A 19,571-nucleotide genomic window follows, 5' to 3' on the forward strand; every position below is an offset into this window, starting at 1 on the left:
AGAGAAAAGTAACTAATCACAGTAATAGAAGAAAGGAATTTCTACTGGTGCTAATAAGTCGAGAAAGGAATTTTTATTGGTTTGGATAAGCTAAGTTATTCTTTAGCTATAGGTATTGGTGCTAAGTCTAAAAATGTCTTGAACTTTCAGTCCTGTAGTCAGAATGTCTGCTTTGCAAACAGTTGTTTGGAATATCATGTCGCTTTGTCTCAGTCTGAAGGTTATTTTTCCCATTGTAAACATTCCAGAGTTTAAGGGGCAAGACATGTAAGGCAGTTCCTCTGGGATGGCAGCCCCAACTCCATTTTGAAGTGGCTCTATTTATATTATTTTTCACAGCTAAGATCACAAAGGGCCTTGGAGAATGCAGCAACGATTGGAAGTGTAACCACTGATGAACTGTCCCTTTCATAATCCACTCAGTAGGCATTTTTCCTTTGGCTGCAAAACTACTTTTGGTTGGATATGAGGTATTCAATCATGAGTTGCTAAAGATTTCCTCTGGGGTGAAATGGATAGGTGCAGGAATCCTGTTTACAAGGACCACCATTTTGCAAATTTTCTAAACACTTTTTTAAAAGAAACATCTATAAATGTCGGAGCAGGAGGACAGAGAGGGTGACACTTGTTGAGAACCTCCTGTCAGTTATGGAGCGAAGCACGTTCAATGGGTTAATCTTATTAATTTGAACCTACAACATTCTAGTGAGGTAGTGAAAAACCCCAGTCACAGTAGAAGAAACAGGATTACAGCAATTTGGAGGCTTGTTCCATTAAGGGGGAACAAAAGAACTCAATCCTCTATCAGTTTTGATGCTGATGCCTGGTGAAGGAACTCTGGTGTTACAGTGGAGCAGCCAGGACCCTAAATGCTTCCCGACCGTGACCAATTAGAAATCAGGACAGAATACGGTTGCAGCAGAGTAATCTACAAATTAGAAACAACAGGACTTAAATGTACTCTGCAGCTGAAATTCAGCGAGTCCTGGAATGGGAGTGGCAAAGAGGTAGTAAAATAGGTAGAGTGCTTTAGGAAACAAGTAGAGACATTTTCAGTGGCCCCACGCAGACTTTGTCCGGGTTGCTGGAAGAGCAACAGACTGGATCGCCTGCCAACAGGAAGAATGCTCCTTCCGTCTGGAGGGCTTTCTCTCTCCCCTCCAGGCCTCCGGGGGACCGAAGCAGCCAGGAGTTGTTTCATTCGCCTCTGCAGGGACCGGGAGGGCGGAGGCTGGGATTTGCAGAAGGTCAGCGGTGGCCACGCTCCGCGGGAGTCTGGAAGCTCACCGCGTCCCTGAGCGCGCTCTTTCTGTTCAGCTGCTGCCCCGAGGCTCGTTACAGCAGCCTGCGCTCCAAGCTCAGTCGCAAAGAAGCCATGGAGAAGTCCAAGGGCCGACTGTACCTTTGGATGTGCTTGGCTGCAGCGCTGGCGTCTTTCCTGGCAGGATTTTTGGTGGGTAAGTGTCCAAACCCCTTCTCTCTGAGCCCAGTGCTGTCGCTTTTCCGCTCAGAAATCCCGATCCGACTGTGCTGGCTTCACCCTCCCGCTGAGCTCAGTCGGGGTGGAGAACTCCGTGAATTTCAGCCAAACTGGAAACCGAATGGAATGCATTCGGGCCTTCTTAATAAAGTGTGACTGAAATCCAAATTTATTAACTGTTCACTGAGTTCAGGGTACTGATAACCGCTGATGGTAAGACAATTTTGAATTGTCGCAGTCCTCAGAGATGAAAAACGATGGTTTCAGTTCCAAGCATCATTAATGAGTCAAAACTTGCAATTAACATGGGCAGCACTGAAAAAACTTCTCTCCCTTCATCATTTGTTGAATATTTGTGGAATGCTCCCTGTGTGTCAGGTACTGCACTAAGAACTAGACCCAGGGGAGAACAAGAAAGGCAAAGGCCCTTGCCTTGATGGGCAACATGTGGGAAAATGAAAAGAACTTCATATAAAACTTGTTTTAACCACCTCAGAATTACACTACACAGCAGAGTTTGAAGGTTTTTTACATTTAATATGAATATTTTTATAAAGCTCACCATGATTTGTTTCTTAAAGAAGGGCTTGTTTGTTTTGTTTGTTTGTTTGTAGTTTTTATAAAAATCAAAAGCAATCATGTGTGTATTCTTCCCCAGGGTGGTTTATTAAGCCTCTCAAAGAAACGACCACTTCACTGCGCTATCATCAAAGTATACGGTGGAATCTGGTATCCGAGATGAAAGCTGAAAATATTAAATCATTTCTTCGGTAAATTAGTTTTGGATATTTGACCCTAAAAATAAAGTATTTAAAATATTGAAGAGTGAGAAGTGTATCAAAACTGGTGATAGTCTTTGTGTGAAATTATATGATACTATATTCACTTACGGTAGTTTTAAATGACCTTTTAAACTGCTCTTAAGGTAAAATCTATTTTAATGTTGCAGGAGTGTTCCTTTCCTAACTTCGTCTACAGAAAAAAGTATCTGATTGCTTTATGTTTCTTTACAACTTCATGTAACTTTGGGCTGATAATGTTATTCTTTGCTCCCCATGCCTGGATTTAATCAGCAATGTTATGTCAGGAAGACTTACGTTGTAAACTCTGATTTAGAGGAAAGGAGGTTAAAGTTTCAGATTGCCTGCCACAAATTAAACTTCTATCCCAGTTTGCAAATATAAGTAATACAAATAGAAGAAAATGGAAGCAAAAGAGTCAGTGCAAACCCACCAGTCTCTAAGCATGAAAAAGAGTGATATTTGGGGGAGTGATTAAGAACTCGTGTAAGGTAGTCACCATGACATTTATTTCTATATTCAGACTCTTAAAGGAGTGTCATTAGAAATACCTCAGCTTTTTCGAAGTATAATTTACACAAATAAACTGCATCATATATAACCTACATTTTGAGAGTATTGGCAGATGCATACTATACTCAACAAACTATCTTCTCAGTCATACAGAAAATTTACTTTATGCTCTTCGCAGTTTTTTCCTCCCTTCATCCATCCCCCTAGGCAATCAGTTTTATGACACTATGAATTCCTTTACATTTTCTAGGATTTTATATAAATGGAATCATACAGTTATGTGTTCTTTGTGTCCATTTTCACTCAGCATAATGAATTTGGAATTCATCCAGATTGCATATATCAGTAATTTATTGTTTTTTACCCCTGACTAGTATTCTATTGTATGAATATACTACAATGTGTAGTTGATGGGCTTTTGGGTTGTTTCTAGTTTTTGACTAGTGTGAATAAAGCTGCTATGAACACATGTTTACAAGTTTTTGTGTGGACATGTTTTCATTTCTCTTGGAATTGATGATAAATACATTTTCAACTTTTTAAGAAAATGCCAGATTTCAAAAGCGGTTGTATCATTTCCAATTTCTACGGAACATGTGTAAGTGTACCAGTGCTTTGCATTCTGGCCAACACTTAGTATTGTTAGTTGTTTTAATAATAACAATTCTAATGGGTGTATAGTGGCATCTCATTGTGTTTTTAATTTGCATTTTCTTGTTGTTAAGGATCTTTTCCTGTGCTTATGGAACTTTGTATATCTTATAAAGTGTTTACTTAAAAATTTTTCCATTTCTAAATTGTTTTCTTATTGAATTATAGTGTTTATTTATATAGTCTGGATAGAATACCTTCGTCAGACATGTGTTATGAATATTTCATTCTGTGCTATGGCTAGCCTTTCATTTGTTTGTTTGTTTACATAGTGTAGTTTTTGAAAGGCAGGAATTTTTAAGCCCAGTTAACCAATTTTTGTTTTACGTTTAATACTGTGTGCTATCTAACTTTGCCTATGAGAATTTGTGAAGATTTTCTTCTGTTTCCTTTTAGAAGTTTTATAATTTTAGCTTGCACATTTAGGTCTGTGATTCACTTTAAGTTAATTTGTGCATGGTATGAGTTGATGATTTCTTAAATACAAATATTCATTTATTCCCACAACAATTTTGAAAAACCTGTTCTTTTCCAATTGAATTGACTTGGCATCTTTGTTCAAAATCATTTGACCAGAAAATGTGTGGCCTGTTTTTGGATTTTATATTTTCTTCTGATCTCTTGATCTGTATGTCGCAATATCACAATATCTATCTTGTTTAGTGTAGTTTAATAGTAAGTTTGATAATCAGAGTTAACCCTCCAAATTTCTCTTTTTAAAAATTGCTTTGACTATTTTAAGTGATTTGTATTTCCAAATAAATTTTAGAATCAACTTATCCGTTTCTACCAAAAAAAAAAAAAAAAGAAAGAAAGAAAAGAAAAAGAAAAAGCCTGCTGGAATTTCGATTAAAATTGAGTTGAATCTGTAAATGAATTGGGAAGAAGAATAACATCTTTAAAATACTGATGCTCTCAGTCCCTTTATTTATTCATCTTAGGGGATGTTCTACAGTTGAACTTTTCACACTCATTGAAGGACACTGGCATTTTCCCCAGTTTTTGGATATTATAATTAAAGCTGCTAGTAACATTTATATACAGGTTTTATGTGATCACAGGCTTTCATTTCTCTGGGACAAATGCCCAAGAGTGAAAATTGATAGGTTGTACATTTTTAGTTTGAGAAGAATTTGCCAAATGACTTTAGAATATGACTGTATTTTAGATTTTCCATTGGCGTTATCACTATTTTAAATTTTACTCATTCTGACAGATGTATAGCAATATCTCACTGTGATTTTAATTAGCATTCCCGTAATGATTAATTAATAATATTGAACATCTTTTCTGTGCTTATTCATCATCTCTTTAGTGAAATGTCTGTTCATGTGTTTCGCCTATTTTAGTTTTTTTTTCCTTTTGAGCTTTAGAAGTTTTTATATTTTCCAGATACAAGTCTTTTGTTGGCTTTGTGGTGTACAGATATTTTTCCCAGTCTGTTATTTGTCTTTTCATGTATTAATAGGGTCATTTGCAGGTCAAAAATTTTTAATTTTAACGAGGTCGTTTATTGGTTTTTCTTTTTATGGAACATACTTTTGGGTTCATGTCTAAGAACTATGTGACTATCCCTAAATCCCTTTTTTCCTCTCTGCCCCATTCCCAAATTTTATAATTTACATTTTGCATTAAAGTTTGTAATTCATTTAGAGTTAGTTTTTATTTAAGGTATAAGCTTTGGTTGAGGTTCATTCTTCTGCCTGTGGATGTCCAGTTTCTAGCATCATTTGTTGAAATGCTATCCTTCTTCCACTTAATTACTTTTGCATCTTTGTCAAAAATCAGTTTGGATATGTTTTAGTTTTTTTTCTGGGTTTCTATTCTGCCTTGTTGATCTATGTATCTATTCCCTTCAGTACCACACTCTTATTTTTAATTAAATGTATTGGGGTAACATTACTTTATAAAATTATATATGTTTCAGGTGTGTAATTCTATAAAACATCACCTCTATATTGCATTGTGTGTTCACTACCCAAAGATAAATCTCCTTCTTTCGCCATGTATTTGACCCCCTGTACTCTCTTAATTCCCCACCTCCCTCCTCTCCTCTAGTAATCACCATACTGTTGTCCATGAATTTGTTTGTTGCTTTCTGTTTTATATCTCACATATGAGTGAAATCATATGGTTCTTGTCCTTTTCCATCTGACTTATTTCACTTAGCATGATACTCTCAAGATCCATTCATATTGTCAAAAGTGGCAATATTTCATTATATTTTTTATGGCCGAGTAGTATGTCACTGTACATATGTACCACATCTTCTTTATTGAAGGACATTTAGGTTGTTTCCATGTCTCAGCTATTGTGAATGATGCTGCAATGAACATAGGAGTACTGATATCATTACAAATAAGTATTTAAAAATTTTTTGAGTAGATACCCAGAAGAGGATTGCTGGGTCTTGTGGTAGCTCTGTTCTTAATTTTTCAAGAAACCTCCATACTGTTTTCCAAAAGGCTGCACCAATTTACAATCTCACCAGCAGTGAAGAAGGGTTCCTTTTCTCCACATCCTCTCCAACACTTGATATTTCTTATCTTATTGATAGTAGCCATTCTCACAGGTGTGTTGTGGTATCTAATTGTGGTTTTGATTTTCATTTCCATTATAGCTAGTAAAGTTGAGCATCTTTTCATATATCCGTTGGCCATTTGTGTGTCTTTTTTATTTCTCCTTTATATCTAAAGCAGCAGTCCGCAGCCTTTTTTGGCACCAGGGACTGGTGCTCCTATGAGAATCTAATGCCTGCTGATCTGAGGTGGAGCTGAGGCGGCGGCGATGCTAGTACTGGGGAGTGGCTGCAAATACAGTTGAAGCTTCACTGGCTCACCCGCCACTCACTTGCTGTGTGGCCTGGTTCCTAAGAGGCCATGGGCCAGTAGTGGTCCATGGCTTAGTAGTGGTCCATGGCTCAGGGGTTGGGAACCTCTGATCTAAAGGATTGCTTTGCTGAATATATTATTCTTGACTGATGATTTCTCTTTCAACATTCTGAATATTCGATTCTAATATCTCTTAACTTGTAAGGTTTCAGTTTAAAAATTCAATGATAATATAATGATGTTTCCTTTATAGGTTAGTCTTCCCCCCACCCAGCTACCTTGAAAATTCTTTGTCATTAGCTTTTGACAATTTTAATATAATGCGTCTTAAAGAGGTCTTTTGGGATTGAGATAATTAGATGTTTTTGTAGCTTCTTGGATTTGAGGGTTCATCTTTTTACATAGGTTCGGGAAGTTCTCATAGATTGAATAGGCTGTTTTCTTCTACCTCTTTTGGTATACCCATTATTCTTATATTTTTCTTTCTAATGTAGTCATAGTTCTTGTAGACTTAATTTTTTATTAACTCTCAATTCTCTTTTTCTACCCGATTCATTTCTAGATTTTTATTTTTAAGATCATTCTTTTTTCACCTGGTCTGTTGTATTTCCTAAACTCTCTAATTCATTCTTCATCTCATTTGAGTTCTTTAGCTCCAGAATTTCTGTTTGGTTATGTTATGTTTTATAGTTTCCTTCAATCTCTTCAGTAAAGTACTACTTTTATTCCTGAGTTGATTGAAATTCTTGAGCTCATTGAACTGCCTTTCTGAATTTTCTTGTATCTCCTAGAGCCTTTTTAGAACTGCAATCTTGAATTCTATCATTTAAATCACAGTCTTCCATGTCTTTGAGTTTGTTTTCTGGAGACTTTTCATTTTCTTTTTGAGCCACTTTATTAACTTGGTTATCTATGATACTTGATAAATTATTTCTCTGCCTGGGCATTTTAGGGATTTACATTTTTTTAAAATACTGTATTTTGCTTTTAACAGTTTAGCAAGTTGATAAGTAGAGATCTTTCTTTTGTTTTCTAATAGGTGTGATATAGTAACAAGTTTTTGTTTTCTCTTACCTGCACTGCTGGGAATTCCTGGATCTCTGTGGGGTGATGTCACCTTAGCCATTAAAAATGCCTTTTATTCCCCCAAAGAGGTGGGTGTCCCCTCTGTGACTAGATCCTCTGGGTCTCAGGGCACCACCCATCTGTGGTGGAATGTGATGGGGCTCCAGGCCTGTGAGTTTCCGGTGCTGCTTTCCAGCAACCAGAAGCCACCAGTTGCACTGTACTATCTGAGGTGTCAGTTGCTACTACCTGGTTCCACCAGACAGGGGGAGGTATGAGAAGGGGAGGCGGGTTGGCGCATCTGAGACTTTGCTTTTTCCACTCAATTTAGCCACAATGTGTATGGCTGCTCAGCCTGGAATGTTGCTTCTGCCCCTTCTCAACCTGCTGTAATCCCGACACCTCCACCGCTACTGCCTCTGTTGAAGCTGGGCAGGGGCGGTGGAGGAGGAGCTATAGTGGATTTGCATGTCTGTGGCTTTGTTTTTTTCCCTGGTGATGGCAGCCGCTCTGTCCTTCCTCCCCTGCTTGCTCAGATATGTCGTTTTGGATGTCTCAATGCACAAATCTCTTGAACATGTTTATTTGTTAACCAGGGAATCTTTTATTGAATTATAGTTGTCTGACTTTAAGGTGAGAGACCAGAAAGTCTGACATTAACCATGCTGCTAACGTCACTCTGTCCACACTGTCTTGATTATTGAAGCTATATCATAAGCCTTAATGCATAGAATGATTCCTCCCACTTTATTCTTTTAAACAATTATTTTAGCTATTCTACATCCTTTGCATTTATATATAAACTATAAACACATTTATGTCTAGAAAAATCCTTCCAGGGATTTTGATAAGAATTGCATTAATCTTATAAAGCAGTTTGGGGTACTTATCTTTACTATGTCCAGTCTTTCAATTCATGAACATAGGAAGTCTCTCCCATTACTTAGGTCATCTTTTATCTCTTTTATCAACATTTTATAATGTTCTGGATACAGATTCTGTATTTGTATGGTTAGGCTTATATCTAAGTTTTTTATCATTTTTGGGGGGCAAATGTAATTCATATTGTTTTTAATGTTAGTTTCCACGTTTATTGTTACTATGTAGAAACACCATTGGTTTTTGAGTGTTCTTGTGTCCTATGGCCTGTCTAAACTCACATTATGAATGTTTTGCAGATTAATTAAGATTTTCTATGTAGACAATCATGACATACTTAAACAAGGACAATTTCCAAACTGTATGCCCTTTTCCTCTTCTTTTTCTCCTCCTCCTCCTTTTTTTTTTGTACTGACTGGAATTCCAGTACTAAGTTGAATAAAAATGATGAGAGCCAACATCCTTTCCATGTTTCTAAACTTGGGGAAAAGCATTCAGAGTTTTACCATTGTGATATTATCTGTAGATTTCTTATAGATGTTCTTTATCAAGTTAAGAGGTGTCAGAAGCAAAACTTGGTGATGCTCTTGACCAAACATTGAAACTTATATCTGTTTCTTGTAGCACTGCTTTGTTTTAATGTGTAATATAGCATAAAGTGGTAAGTTTCATATGGATAGTTTGCATGATGATTGTCTCTTTGGAGTTGCCTTTTCTTTCTTTTACATCCAACTGAATACAGAAATTGCTTACCAAGAATGATGAGAGAATAAAGGTAGAGTGAAATACATTGAAATAGGAGCCCAATACTTGAATGAAGAGGAGTTACCCACAATTTTCATAGCACCTAGAATATGTAGAAGGTGGTGACTTTTGATATGAGCTTCAAAAGAGTTGTTAGTTTTGAAAGAAGTAAAAGGAAAAATATTTGGAAGAGCCAATGGAGAGTAAGAAGGACTCCTAGCTGATCTTTTAGCCCTGAGATTTGGGAGTGGGGGTGGACATGGGAAATAGAACAGTCTACAGGAGAGCTGGGTTCTCTGAAGAAACCAATTAAGTCAAGGAGGTCAGGCAAATATTCAGAGAAGGGAATAAGGATAGAGAACTGTTGATCAGAGATCTGGAGGATTTATGATCAGTGCAAGAGTCTAGGAGCATAAGGAGGATTCAAGATTGTGTTAAAAGAATTAAGTATAGTGGAAATTCTTTGATTTTTCTTCAGCCATTTTCTTTTTGGCAGAGCCTTAACTGTTGGGTGTTTGCCCTTCTTCAGGAGGGTATGTGTTCAGTAAGGATTATTTTCCTTCCAGTCTGAGGATCTCTTGATGGGTCTATAATCCAATCCTTATACCTCTCTTCCCTCTGGCAATGGTTGGTTTGAGAAGGGGTATATAACCCTATTATGCCTAATGAAATGGGAGGAAAATTCAGTGGATATCATCTATAAAAAGCTTTCCTCTGTTAAAAGAAATGCAAAAGAGGAAATAGCTGTTCTCGTTTGTACTTTTTTGTCCTGAACATCACAGTGTGAATATATATATATATATATTGATATATATATATATATATATATAATGCCTGTAGCATCATATATATATAATACCTGGAGCTATAATGCCCAACATGGACCATAAGGAGAAATTCAGATGTAAAGTCAAGGGTGTTATGCCCTGCTGCTCTTTTTTGGACTTCTGTATTTCATTTCAGTGTGTTCTCTAAAAGATGGGAGGCAAAAGTTCATGGTTAATCTTTCATTTGAATTTAAGGAAATATATATTTTTTCTAATTATAAGACTTTTATCTGCTCACTGTGGAAAATAAAACAATTACAAATGATACACAGTAGGAATTAAATATTTCCAACCTCACTGTTTTTATGCATATGAAAAAACTTTTGTCTATAAAAACATTAATGCTCTTTTTTTATAGATACTTTAAGATATTAAATACCTGTAACCTGCAATTTTTATTTAATATTATAGAAAGGGAAATTTTCACAAAGAAAAAGATGCTTGAGGAGTCCTAATGGATGATTAATAGCTTGCAGGTGGAAAAGACGAATGAATAGAGGTGATAGAGGAAGGTTCAGGTAAATAGGACATTTCTATTTGAGAGACAACCTTGTGCAAAGGCTAACAGGTGGTCACCTCAAGAGAAAAATGAGTATAGAGCAGAGAAGTTTATAAGGAGTGTGGTGGGATGTGAAGCTAAAAATGTTGAAGGGTGGATTAGATGAGAAAGAGTCCCATATGCCATGTTGAAGTATGAAGTTTATAATGCAGGGTGTAGGGAGCCAGAAGATTTTAAGCAATTAAAAAATATGATCAGATGAATGTTTTTAAAACATCACTATTTCTCAAGGTCAAACAACTGACTTTCAGATTCTAGTCTTGGCATTTAATAGTTATGAAATCATGAACAAGTTATTTAAGTACTCTGTTGCCTCATTTTCAAAATAGAGACAATGGAAGAAGAGTCATGAGGATTAAATGAGATAACCCATGTGAAACCACCTGGTCAAGTTCCTGGCATGTAATACGTTTTCAATAAACATTAACTTTCTTTACTGCTGATCTTTTTTGGTAGTCTGATAGTTAACTAAAAATCTAATTTACAAAAGTATTATTGCTCTACTGATAGGGAGAAGAAGTTTGGGAAACTCTTTTAAAATATTACTTCAAAGTGAATCTTTTTAAGAACTATATTTGTGAGATCACTTTGATGCTCCAGATCATTTAAACCAAGAACCAATTGAACATTGCCCAAATTCAATTCAATAAACATGTATTATATAATTCCTGGATAACAGGCAGGAATTAAGCCCTAAGGGATATAAAAATAAAAATTCATGGACTTTAACTTCAATGAGATAAATAAACAAGTGCATACAGTATGATAAGAACAATAGTAGACGTATATGTTAAGTAGACTGCCCAACTGGTGTCTTGCAAAGATTATGATTTTTTTCAAAACTTCTTCATTTACTAATGAGCAGTAGGAAGGTACACTGTTGATATAGAGGCATGACATTCATCCAGGGTGTTTTCTCATACCCAAGCCTTTGCTGATTGTGTTTACCATGGAATGTGTTCTTTTCTGGGGAGCATAATGTGAAAACTGCAGTTATTCATAAATATTTAAAAGCTGGAGTGGGGCAGAAAAATAAAAATTTCTCCTAGTTTTTTTAAGTTCTTCTGGCTGGACTAATAATCAAATTAACATGAGACAGATCAACAGGAGAAAATAACAAAATTTAATACATATGTACACATGGAGTTCCAGTGGAGCCTGATGACAAATCAGGAGTTAAGGTTTATATGCCATCTTGAGCTAAGGAGAAAAGGTGGGGGAGGGGGTTGTGTTTCGAGACTTCAATGGATAAGAAGGCAATTTAGAGGGAGATAGAAAAGCAAATGTTTGCTAAATAAATGTTTGCTGTGCCATCTTTAACAATGGGACATGGAGAGAATTCCTATCAATTAGTTTTGCTAGATTCCTCCCTGCCTATCACACTTAGTTCAGATTAAATTCTAGTTTCAATGATGTCTCCCTTTCTGGAGCAGGTCCTCTATCTAAATTCCTTCTAGGCAATAAGGTGGAAGGTCAAAGGTTTTTTCTGAGACTTTTGTTTGTTGGAAATAACCATCTTAAAATAATCAATGTCCCCAAAGGCACATTTTGAAGAGTGCCAAACTCTGTTCTCTCTCACTGACAAGTCTAGAAATTGGTATCTCTAGATGAGTTTTTTATATCTCTGATATAGAAATGAGAATGTAATGCCTAAAGTATAAATAATGCATCTAAAATAGTTCTTAGGCACATCATCTGAATATAGTAGTCTTTAACTCCACTTGTATTTTATTTTCACTTTAGTTCTTTTACAAAGCTCCCTCATCTGGCAGGAACAGAACAAAATTTATTGCTTGCCAAGAAAATTCAAACCCAGTGGGAGAAATTTGGACTGGATTCGGCCAAGCTGGTTCACTATGATGTTCTCCTATCTTACCCTAATGAGACAAACGCCAACTATATATCAATCATGGATGAACGTGGAATTGAGGTGATGTAAAAGTGTTGGTACTTCTTGTACTTTACAACTCCACCTCTTAATGTGAATTGAAATTTAGAGTCAAATAAAAAGAAACTTGTTAATAATGCAATGAAACTCATATTTTCTAGATAAGTTATTAAGTTACAAACTAATCAGTGTCTAATACAGAGAAAACTTTAATAGTGCAATGAAACTCATATTTCCTAGAAAAGTTAATAAGTTACAAACTACTTATTCAGTGTTTACTATGTGTTAGGCATAGTACTAGGTCATGAGGCCAGAATGAAGAGTAGGACATGGTTCCTTTGCTTAAACAAGGTGAGGCAGACATGGAACACATCATTTCAAACCAGTATGGTAAGTGCTATGAAGAGCATGGTTAGGGTTCTTTACAAAGAAAGGGCCACAGACCAGTGTAGACATAAGAACATTCAAACCTGTAGAGAATCTTTATGAGTTTATTTGAGCCAAACTGATGACATATGCCGGGTTGCAGCTCTTTATGTATTTAAAATTAAGGAAGGAACATAAGGAAAGTTACGTGGAGGTGGGAGAAAGCAAGGTGGGGATTTCATTACAGGATAATTAACAAGGTTATGTGCTCTCTTGAGAGTGGTTACTGCTTATTTCAAAGGTGTGTTAACCTAGATGCACAGAAACAATGGACAGGGTTTGCTTAAGACAAAGATAAACCTTTTACTTAAAAAGTTATATGCCTGGAATGTGACCTGCCCAGCTAGGAATTTATGATTAGAACACCATGTAAGATTATTTTCCACAGAACTCTTTTTTTCATTCATACCAGCCTGGGAGTCAGAGAAGAGTTGATGAGTCATGAAAAATTCTAAAGAATTTATCATGGAAAAGCAAGATAAGAGAATTCTAGGCAGAAGATTTATCATGGAAAAGCAAGATAAGAATTCTAGGCAGAAGATTATATTGGCAAAGGCTTGGAGACATATGCTAGTTTAGTATTATTGAGAGAATTTAAAGATTTTTCTGTATGTAAAGAATATAAAATACAGAATGAGCCATGATAAGAGATAAACTAGTATACAGTTGACCCTTGAACAACATGGGAGTTAGGGGTGTCAACCCTTAACCTATGTATAACTTTGACTTCCCAAAACTTCACTACTAATAGTCTGCTATTGATTGGAAGCTTTACTGATAGCATAAACGTCAAGTAACACACTTTGTTATATGTATTTTACACTGTATTCTTACAATAAAGTATGCTAGAGAAAAGATGTTATTAAGAAAATCAAGATAAAATACATTGAAAATGTATTTATAGAATGTATTTATTGAAAAAAAACTGCATATAAGTAAATGGACTGCACAGTTCAAACTTGTGTTGCTCAAGGGTCCACTGTATATGTTTTGGGGAAAGGTCATAGAAGGGCTATACACCAGTCCTAAGAAACTTAGAATTCAATTTCAGTCAATGGAAACCATTGACAAGTCCTAAGTAATGGAAGTGTGTGTCTAGAGAGGCATTTTAGATAGTTTGGGCAGTCTGTAGATTATACCTGACTAGGCGATGGGTTAAAATTGGAGTCTTAAGACAATAGTCCAGGTAAAAGAAGACAAAGCCCTGAATTAGGATGTTAGCAGGAATGAGGAAGAGGGATAGATTTGAGAAATAGTTAGGAAGCAGTATTGGCAGGATTTGATTAGTGTGATTGCCTGGAGGAAGGAGATGAGGACAGAGTCCTGGTGTCTGGTGTGTGGCTAGCTAGTGATGCTAATAGTGGTAGGGAATGCGGACCCAGAATCAGGCCTGGAGTGAGAGAAGGTAAATTCATATCTTGCTGGTTTTAGTTTGGACGTCCAAGCTGAAATGTGTATCAGGCCCTTAAATATACAAGTCTTGAAAGCTAGGCATTGTAAGCATATGGATAAAATTTTGAGAGTCAATGAAGGAAGAGAATATAAAATGAGGCTAGCAGTATACTGGGGACAAAACATAGAGAAACTTTATTTAAATGCAGTTGAAAAAAGAGGAGCCCAAAAGAAAGCTGAAAGGAATAGTTGGAAAAGGAAGAGAATCATGGGAGTACCACCCTTTGAAGCCTGTTTTTATGCTTCATACGGGAGCTTTTGTTTACCTGAGATTGCATGCATTTATATCAGTTTCTACTATTTTGAAGACAACAATAATGATAAAGCTCTTTTTTGTTGTTGCCAGTGAAATTTATCTGTTTAATAACAGAACCTAGTTTCAAGATGCTTAACCTTAAATGGATACTTGAGGCAAAATACATTATTCTTTAATAACAATGCAGAATATTTCCAACTTCATGTGTTTTGATGCTTGCTAGATTTTCAAAACATCATACCTTGAGCCTCTACCAGATGGATATGAGAATGTTACAGATATTGTACCACCATATAATGCTTTCTCAGCCCAAGGCATGCCAGAGGTAAAATAAAAGACATTTTCTTATTCAACTCTTTAAACCTTCCTTTGTTATATAAAACCTCTGTAGAGGACTAAGCCAAAATTAGGAAGATCATACATCCTGATCCATACTTTGAGGTTCAGTGCTATGTATACTCTACCTAAAAATAATTTAAGAAAAAAGAAAAAAAAAAGGATACCAGAAAAAGAAAGAAAATAAATACATAAAAATCAGACTCTATTGAAGCAGATGCTACTCTTTGAAATACAAAAAAACGTGCCTTTAATTCAGTAAGGGCGGTAGATGTTTTTAGAAGCTTTTTCCTTTGTAGTCTGACTTCAAATTACAGATTTATAGATATGATTTCACAGATCACACCACAGAAATTTAAAAATTAATACCATGGTTGGAAATTAAACATAGCTGGAATTTTAAAATGACTTTTATTTATTCTATTTCCTGTGACTCAGTATACACTGATAATTTCTGTAAAATAAAATACATGGTTTTCTGCATATATTGAAATATTTTCAAACTACTTCCATAGACTCAACATGGATCTATTTCTTAAGCCCAAGCCAGGAAAGATAATTTTTGATGATGCAGTGTCGGGGAGCAAACTTATTCTTTGGTTTTCTCTTTAATTATAGCAGTATTAAGTATTTTTCTCTTTTGTTTTCCCTATAGGGAGATCTTGTATATGTAAACTATGCTCGTACTGAAGATTTTTTCAAACTTGAAAGAGAAATGGGCATCAATTGCACTGGAAAGATTGTTATTGCAAGATACGGGAAAATCTTCAGAGGAAATAAAGTATCGTTATTTATTTTTCTAGAAGGAAGGAGATAAGATATATTCAGTTAATGTAAATGGTCAGCTTGCATCACAGTTTCCAAAACTGATTTCACCATATATATATATGGTGGAAAAAAATATATATATATATGTAGTTATTTCCATGGTTGCACAGAAAATCCTGTTATCTTACCTCACATATCTAGAAAAAATTATTTTAATAATTTTATTACCAAATAAATATTTGCTTTTTTATTTAATATAAGTAAAAGGAAATTTATGTAAACTAAAAAAATAAACTCCCCTGCATTACCCAGCTTCATTGCCCTGACATAGTTAATCTTAATAGCTCTTTCCAGACCTAATTCTATAAAATATGAATGTAAATATATGTCTCTGTACTAATTTTACATATATTATTTTATAAAGAGGGCATCAGTTACTGAATCATAATGGCTGAATCATAATGTATATTATTTCAACATTTTGATGGCATCATCAAATTATCCTTCAAAAAAGTTGTGACAGATTATACTCTCTAATATTATGTAAGAGTGCTTTCTGAATATTGGGATATGTTTTAGTTGATCAAATCTGATGATTATCTATCTTTTCCTGCAGTACTTCTGGTAATGAAAAATTCAGTATCATATAGGATAGATTTTCTTATTTGTGGTCAGTTTGGATTACAAAAATGTTTACAAAAACACTGTGGGCAATTTTTCACATAGAATTTTAAATTAATGTAATTCCACAAATATTGTAGAATGCTTACTCTATAATGTGCCAGATTTTGGAGGATGGATAGCTAAAAGTGATTAACACATGGTCCTACTTCTCAGAAACACTCTCAGTTTAGTAGGGGAGAAAGATATTTAAACAATATATTTTAAAATACTTTTATCCATCCTAAAGCAAAATTTTATACACAATATAGAAGTATAACGAAGGGAGACATTAATTTTGCAGTTTTAGGGTCAATAGGAATGTTTCACAGAAAAGAGGTGATAACTTGTTTGAAGTTATATAGAATAAATGAGAGTTATTAGGTCTACCAAGAGAAATTGCCTTCAAGGCACAGAGAACTAAATGAGTAACAGCATGATAAAAAGCATTGTTTAAATTTCCTAACATTATTAAATTGATTTTCTCTTAGATGAATAAGTCAATCATTTGCCATTTTTACATCATGAGTTGCACATTGCCCCTGCAGGTTAAAAATGCCATGTCAGCAGGAGCCATAGGAATCATCCTGTACTCAGATCCAGCTGACTACTCTGCCCCGGAAGTACAACCATATCCCAAAGGATGGAACCTTCCTGGAAGTGCAGCCCAGAGAGGGAACGTGTTAAATTTGAATGGTGCTGGTGACCCGCTCACTCCAGGCTATCCAGCTAAAGGTAATGGATGAGCCTGCCATGGTCCACCCATTTTTTCAGAAATACTACTTCCCCTTATAGAAGACATAAAAGCAAGCATCTATAGATAACAGTAAAACTGTGTGCAGTTATAATATTTTGGATGACTATTGCTAGGAATTCAGAGATATTTCCCTTGTATTGCTTTAGTTTTAAGTTTTAATGAGTTGTGGACATGGAGAAGGGAAGGTCAGCTCAATTCTCTCTCTAACTTTAGTAGAGGTTCAGAAACACAGAGCCTCATATCAAAGTAATACTGCTCTTACCAAACTAGAATGTGGGGTTTCTGTGATTTTATCCTTCTCTAGATCATACTTTTCTATTTTTAAAAATACCAATGAGTTTTTTGTTATTTAATATGTAAAATGTGAATTTTTTTTGTGTCATTTTATGAAATGTGAAAACCATCTCCATGATCAAGATAATGAACATATCCATTACCCAAAAAAGCTTCCTCTCTTCTCTTTGTAATAGCTCCCTCTCAACCCTTCCTGCCTCTTCCTACGTTCTGCCAATCCCTAGACAACCAATGATCTGCTTTCTGTCAGCATATTTATTTTGAGGTCTATCCATATTGATCTGTGTCAACAGTTCATTCCTTTTTTGCTGAGAAGCATTCCATTGAATAGATATATTACAGCTTGTTTATTCATTTACTTGTTGATGGAAATTTGGATTGTTTTCAGTTTTAGGGCTATTACGCATAAAGCTGCTTTGAATGGTTGTATACAAGTCTCTTTGTATACTTTTATTTTTCTTGAGTACCAACATAGAACTGGAATGGCTTCAATAATATGATAGTGGCATGTTTAACTTTTTAAGACATTTTCAAATTGTTTTTTAAAGTGGTTGTATCATTTTACAGTCCAGCAGCAGTGTAAGAATATTCCAGTTGTGACATCCTTGCCAACATTTAGTATGTCAATCTTTTTTAACAGTATATTCTAATAGAAATGTAAGTTCTCCAAGTTCCAATTCTTTTTCAAGGTTTTTGTGATTATTCTAGGTCAATTCCATGTGAATTTTAGAACCGATTTACCAATTTCCACCGAAAAGCCTCCTGGGAGGTTGAATAGTCTATAGATCGGTTTGGGGAGAATTGATATCTTAAACATACATACATATATACATACATACATACATACATAGCGGCTCTTCAGTTCCCTGAATGTGGTAACAACTCTTGATTTATTTAAGTTTTCTTTAATTTCTCTCAGCATGTTTGAAGTTTCACTTCACAGATCATGCATATCTATTTTCACATTTATCCATAAGCATTTCATAGTTTTATGCTGTCTTAAATTACATTTTAAGTTTCAGTTTCCAATTGTTTATTGCTACTAAGTAGAAATACCATTGTATTTCTAAAGTAAATATATTGATTGTATATCTTGCAAATTTGTTAAACTCATTAATTAGTTCTATTGGGTTTTTGTAGATTCTATCAGTTTTTACGCAGATGATCATGTCACCGGCAAATAAAAACATTTCTTTTGTTTCCAATCTGGATGTCTTTTATTTCTTTTTGTCTTATTGTATTGGCTAATACTTCTAGTATATTACTGAAAAAAGTTGTTAGAGCAGATACCCTTGCCTTGTTCCTGCCCCAAGGAGAAGTCTTTTTCTTTTAAGTATGTTTTTTATAGATTATTTTTGTTCGATTGAGGAAGCTCATTTCTATGCTAATGTGATAAGAGTTTTTATCTTAGCACATATATCTATGAATAATATTGAATTTTATCAAATGCTTTTACTACATCTATTGAAATGATCATAAGTCGTTATTATTTTATTAAGTTGCGCTGATTGATTTTTGAAAATTAAACCAAACTTTCCATTCTAGGATAAACTTCATTTGGTCACAATGCATTATTCTTTCATATATGGTGGGCATATTGTTAGATTTGTGTTAAAATGTTGTTAAGAGTATATCTGTCTTTAGTTATAGGGATATCAGCCTATAGATTTATTGTAATATCTCTGTCTCATTTTGGTATCAGAGTAATATTGGCCTCATGGATTGAGTTAGGAACTATTTTATCTTCCTCATTTTTTATGCAAGAGTTTACAAGAATGGGTTTGGTTTTGTTTATAAATGTTTGGTAGAATTCCCCAGCAAATTCATCTAGGCCTGAAGTTTTCTTTGTAGGAATACTTTTAACTACAAATTCAATTTATTTAATAGATATATGGCTGTTTAGGTTAAGTATTTATTCTTGAGTGAGCTTTGGTAGTTTGTGTCTTTCAAGGATTTTGTCCATTTCATCTAACTTATTGAACTTATGGGTATAGAGTTGTTTATAATATTCTGTTATTTTTTGTTTGTTTGTTTGTAGATACTAGAGTGATATTATCTTCTTTATTTCAGATACTAGCAATTTGTCTTTTTTCTTTTTTCCTGATATCTTGCTAGAGATTTATCAGTTTTATTGATCTTCTCAAAGGACCAGCTTTGCATTTTATTGATAATCTCTATCATTTTTTTTCCTATTTCTTAGATTTCTGCTCTGGTCTTTATTATGTCCCTTTTCTTCTTTTTCCTCATTTACTCTTTGTTCTCTAGTTTCTTAAGGTGGAATCTGATGTCATTTGTTTCTTTTTTCTAAGATAGGTATTTTAGTATTATACAGTTCTGTTTTGGCTAAAAGCCAAAGTCCCAGTGAGATCTTTAAGCCTGACAATA

At 34.9% G+C, this 19,571-nt stretch overlaps 1 protein-coding gene across 2 annotated transcripts in view; it reads left to right on the forward strand.

The window, feature by feature from the left end:
* Window positions 1-912: 912 nt before the first annotated feature.
* NAALAD2 (N-acetylated alpha-linked acidic dipeptidase 2) overlaps window positions 913-19,571 on the forward strand; it is a 53,564-nt gene continuing 34,905 nt past the window's right edge. The window contains exons 1-6 of one of the 2 annotated variants that reach the window (XM_039848342.1): window positions 914-1,457; window positions 2,139-2,250; window positions 12,093-12,279; window positions 14,595-14,696; window positions 15,363-15,488; window positions 16,684-16,870. In XM_039848342.1, the coding sequence (XP_039704276.1) occupies window positions 1,376-1,457; window positions 2,139-2,250; window positions 12,093-12,279; window positions 14,595-14,696; window positions 15,363-15,488; window positions 16,684-16,870 (796 nt within the window). In that variant the 5' untranslated portion in view covers window positions 914-1,375. Of the gene's footprint in view, window positions 1,458-2,138; window positions 2,251-12,092; window positions 12,280-14,594; window positions 14,697-15,362; window positions 15,489-16,683; window positions 16,871-19,571 lie in introns of both variants that reach the window. The other variant, XM_039848343.1, reaches the window with a different exon arrangement.

This window comes from Pteropus medius, unplaced genomic scaffold (genome assembly GCF_902729225.1).
Source record: "Pteropus medius unplaced genomic scaffold, Ma_sr-lr_union100, whole genome shotgun sequence".
Lineage (NCBI taxonomy): Eukaryota > Metazoa > Chordata > Mammalia > Chiroptera > Pteropodidae > Pteropus > Pteropus medius.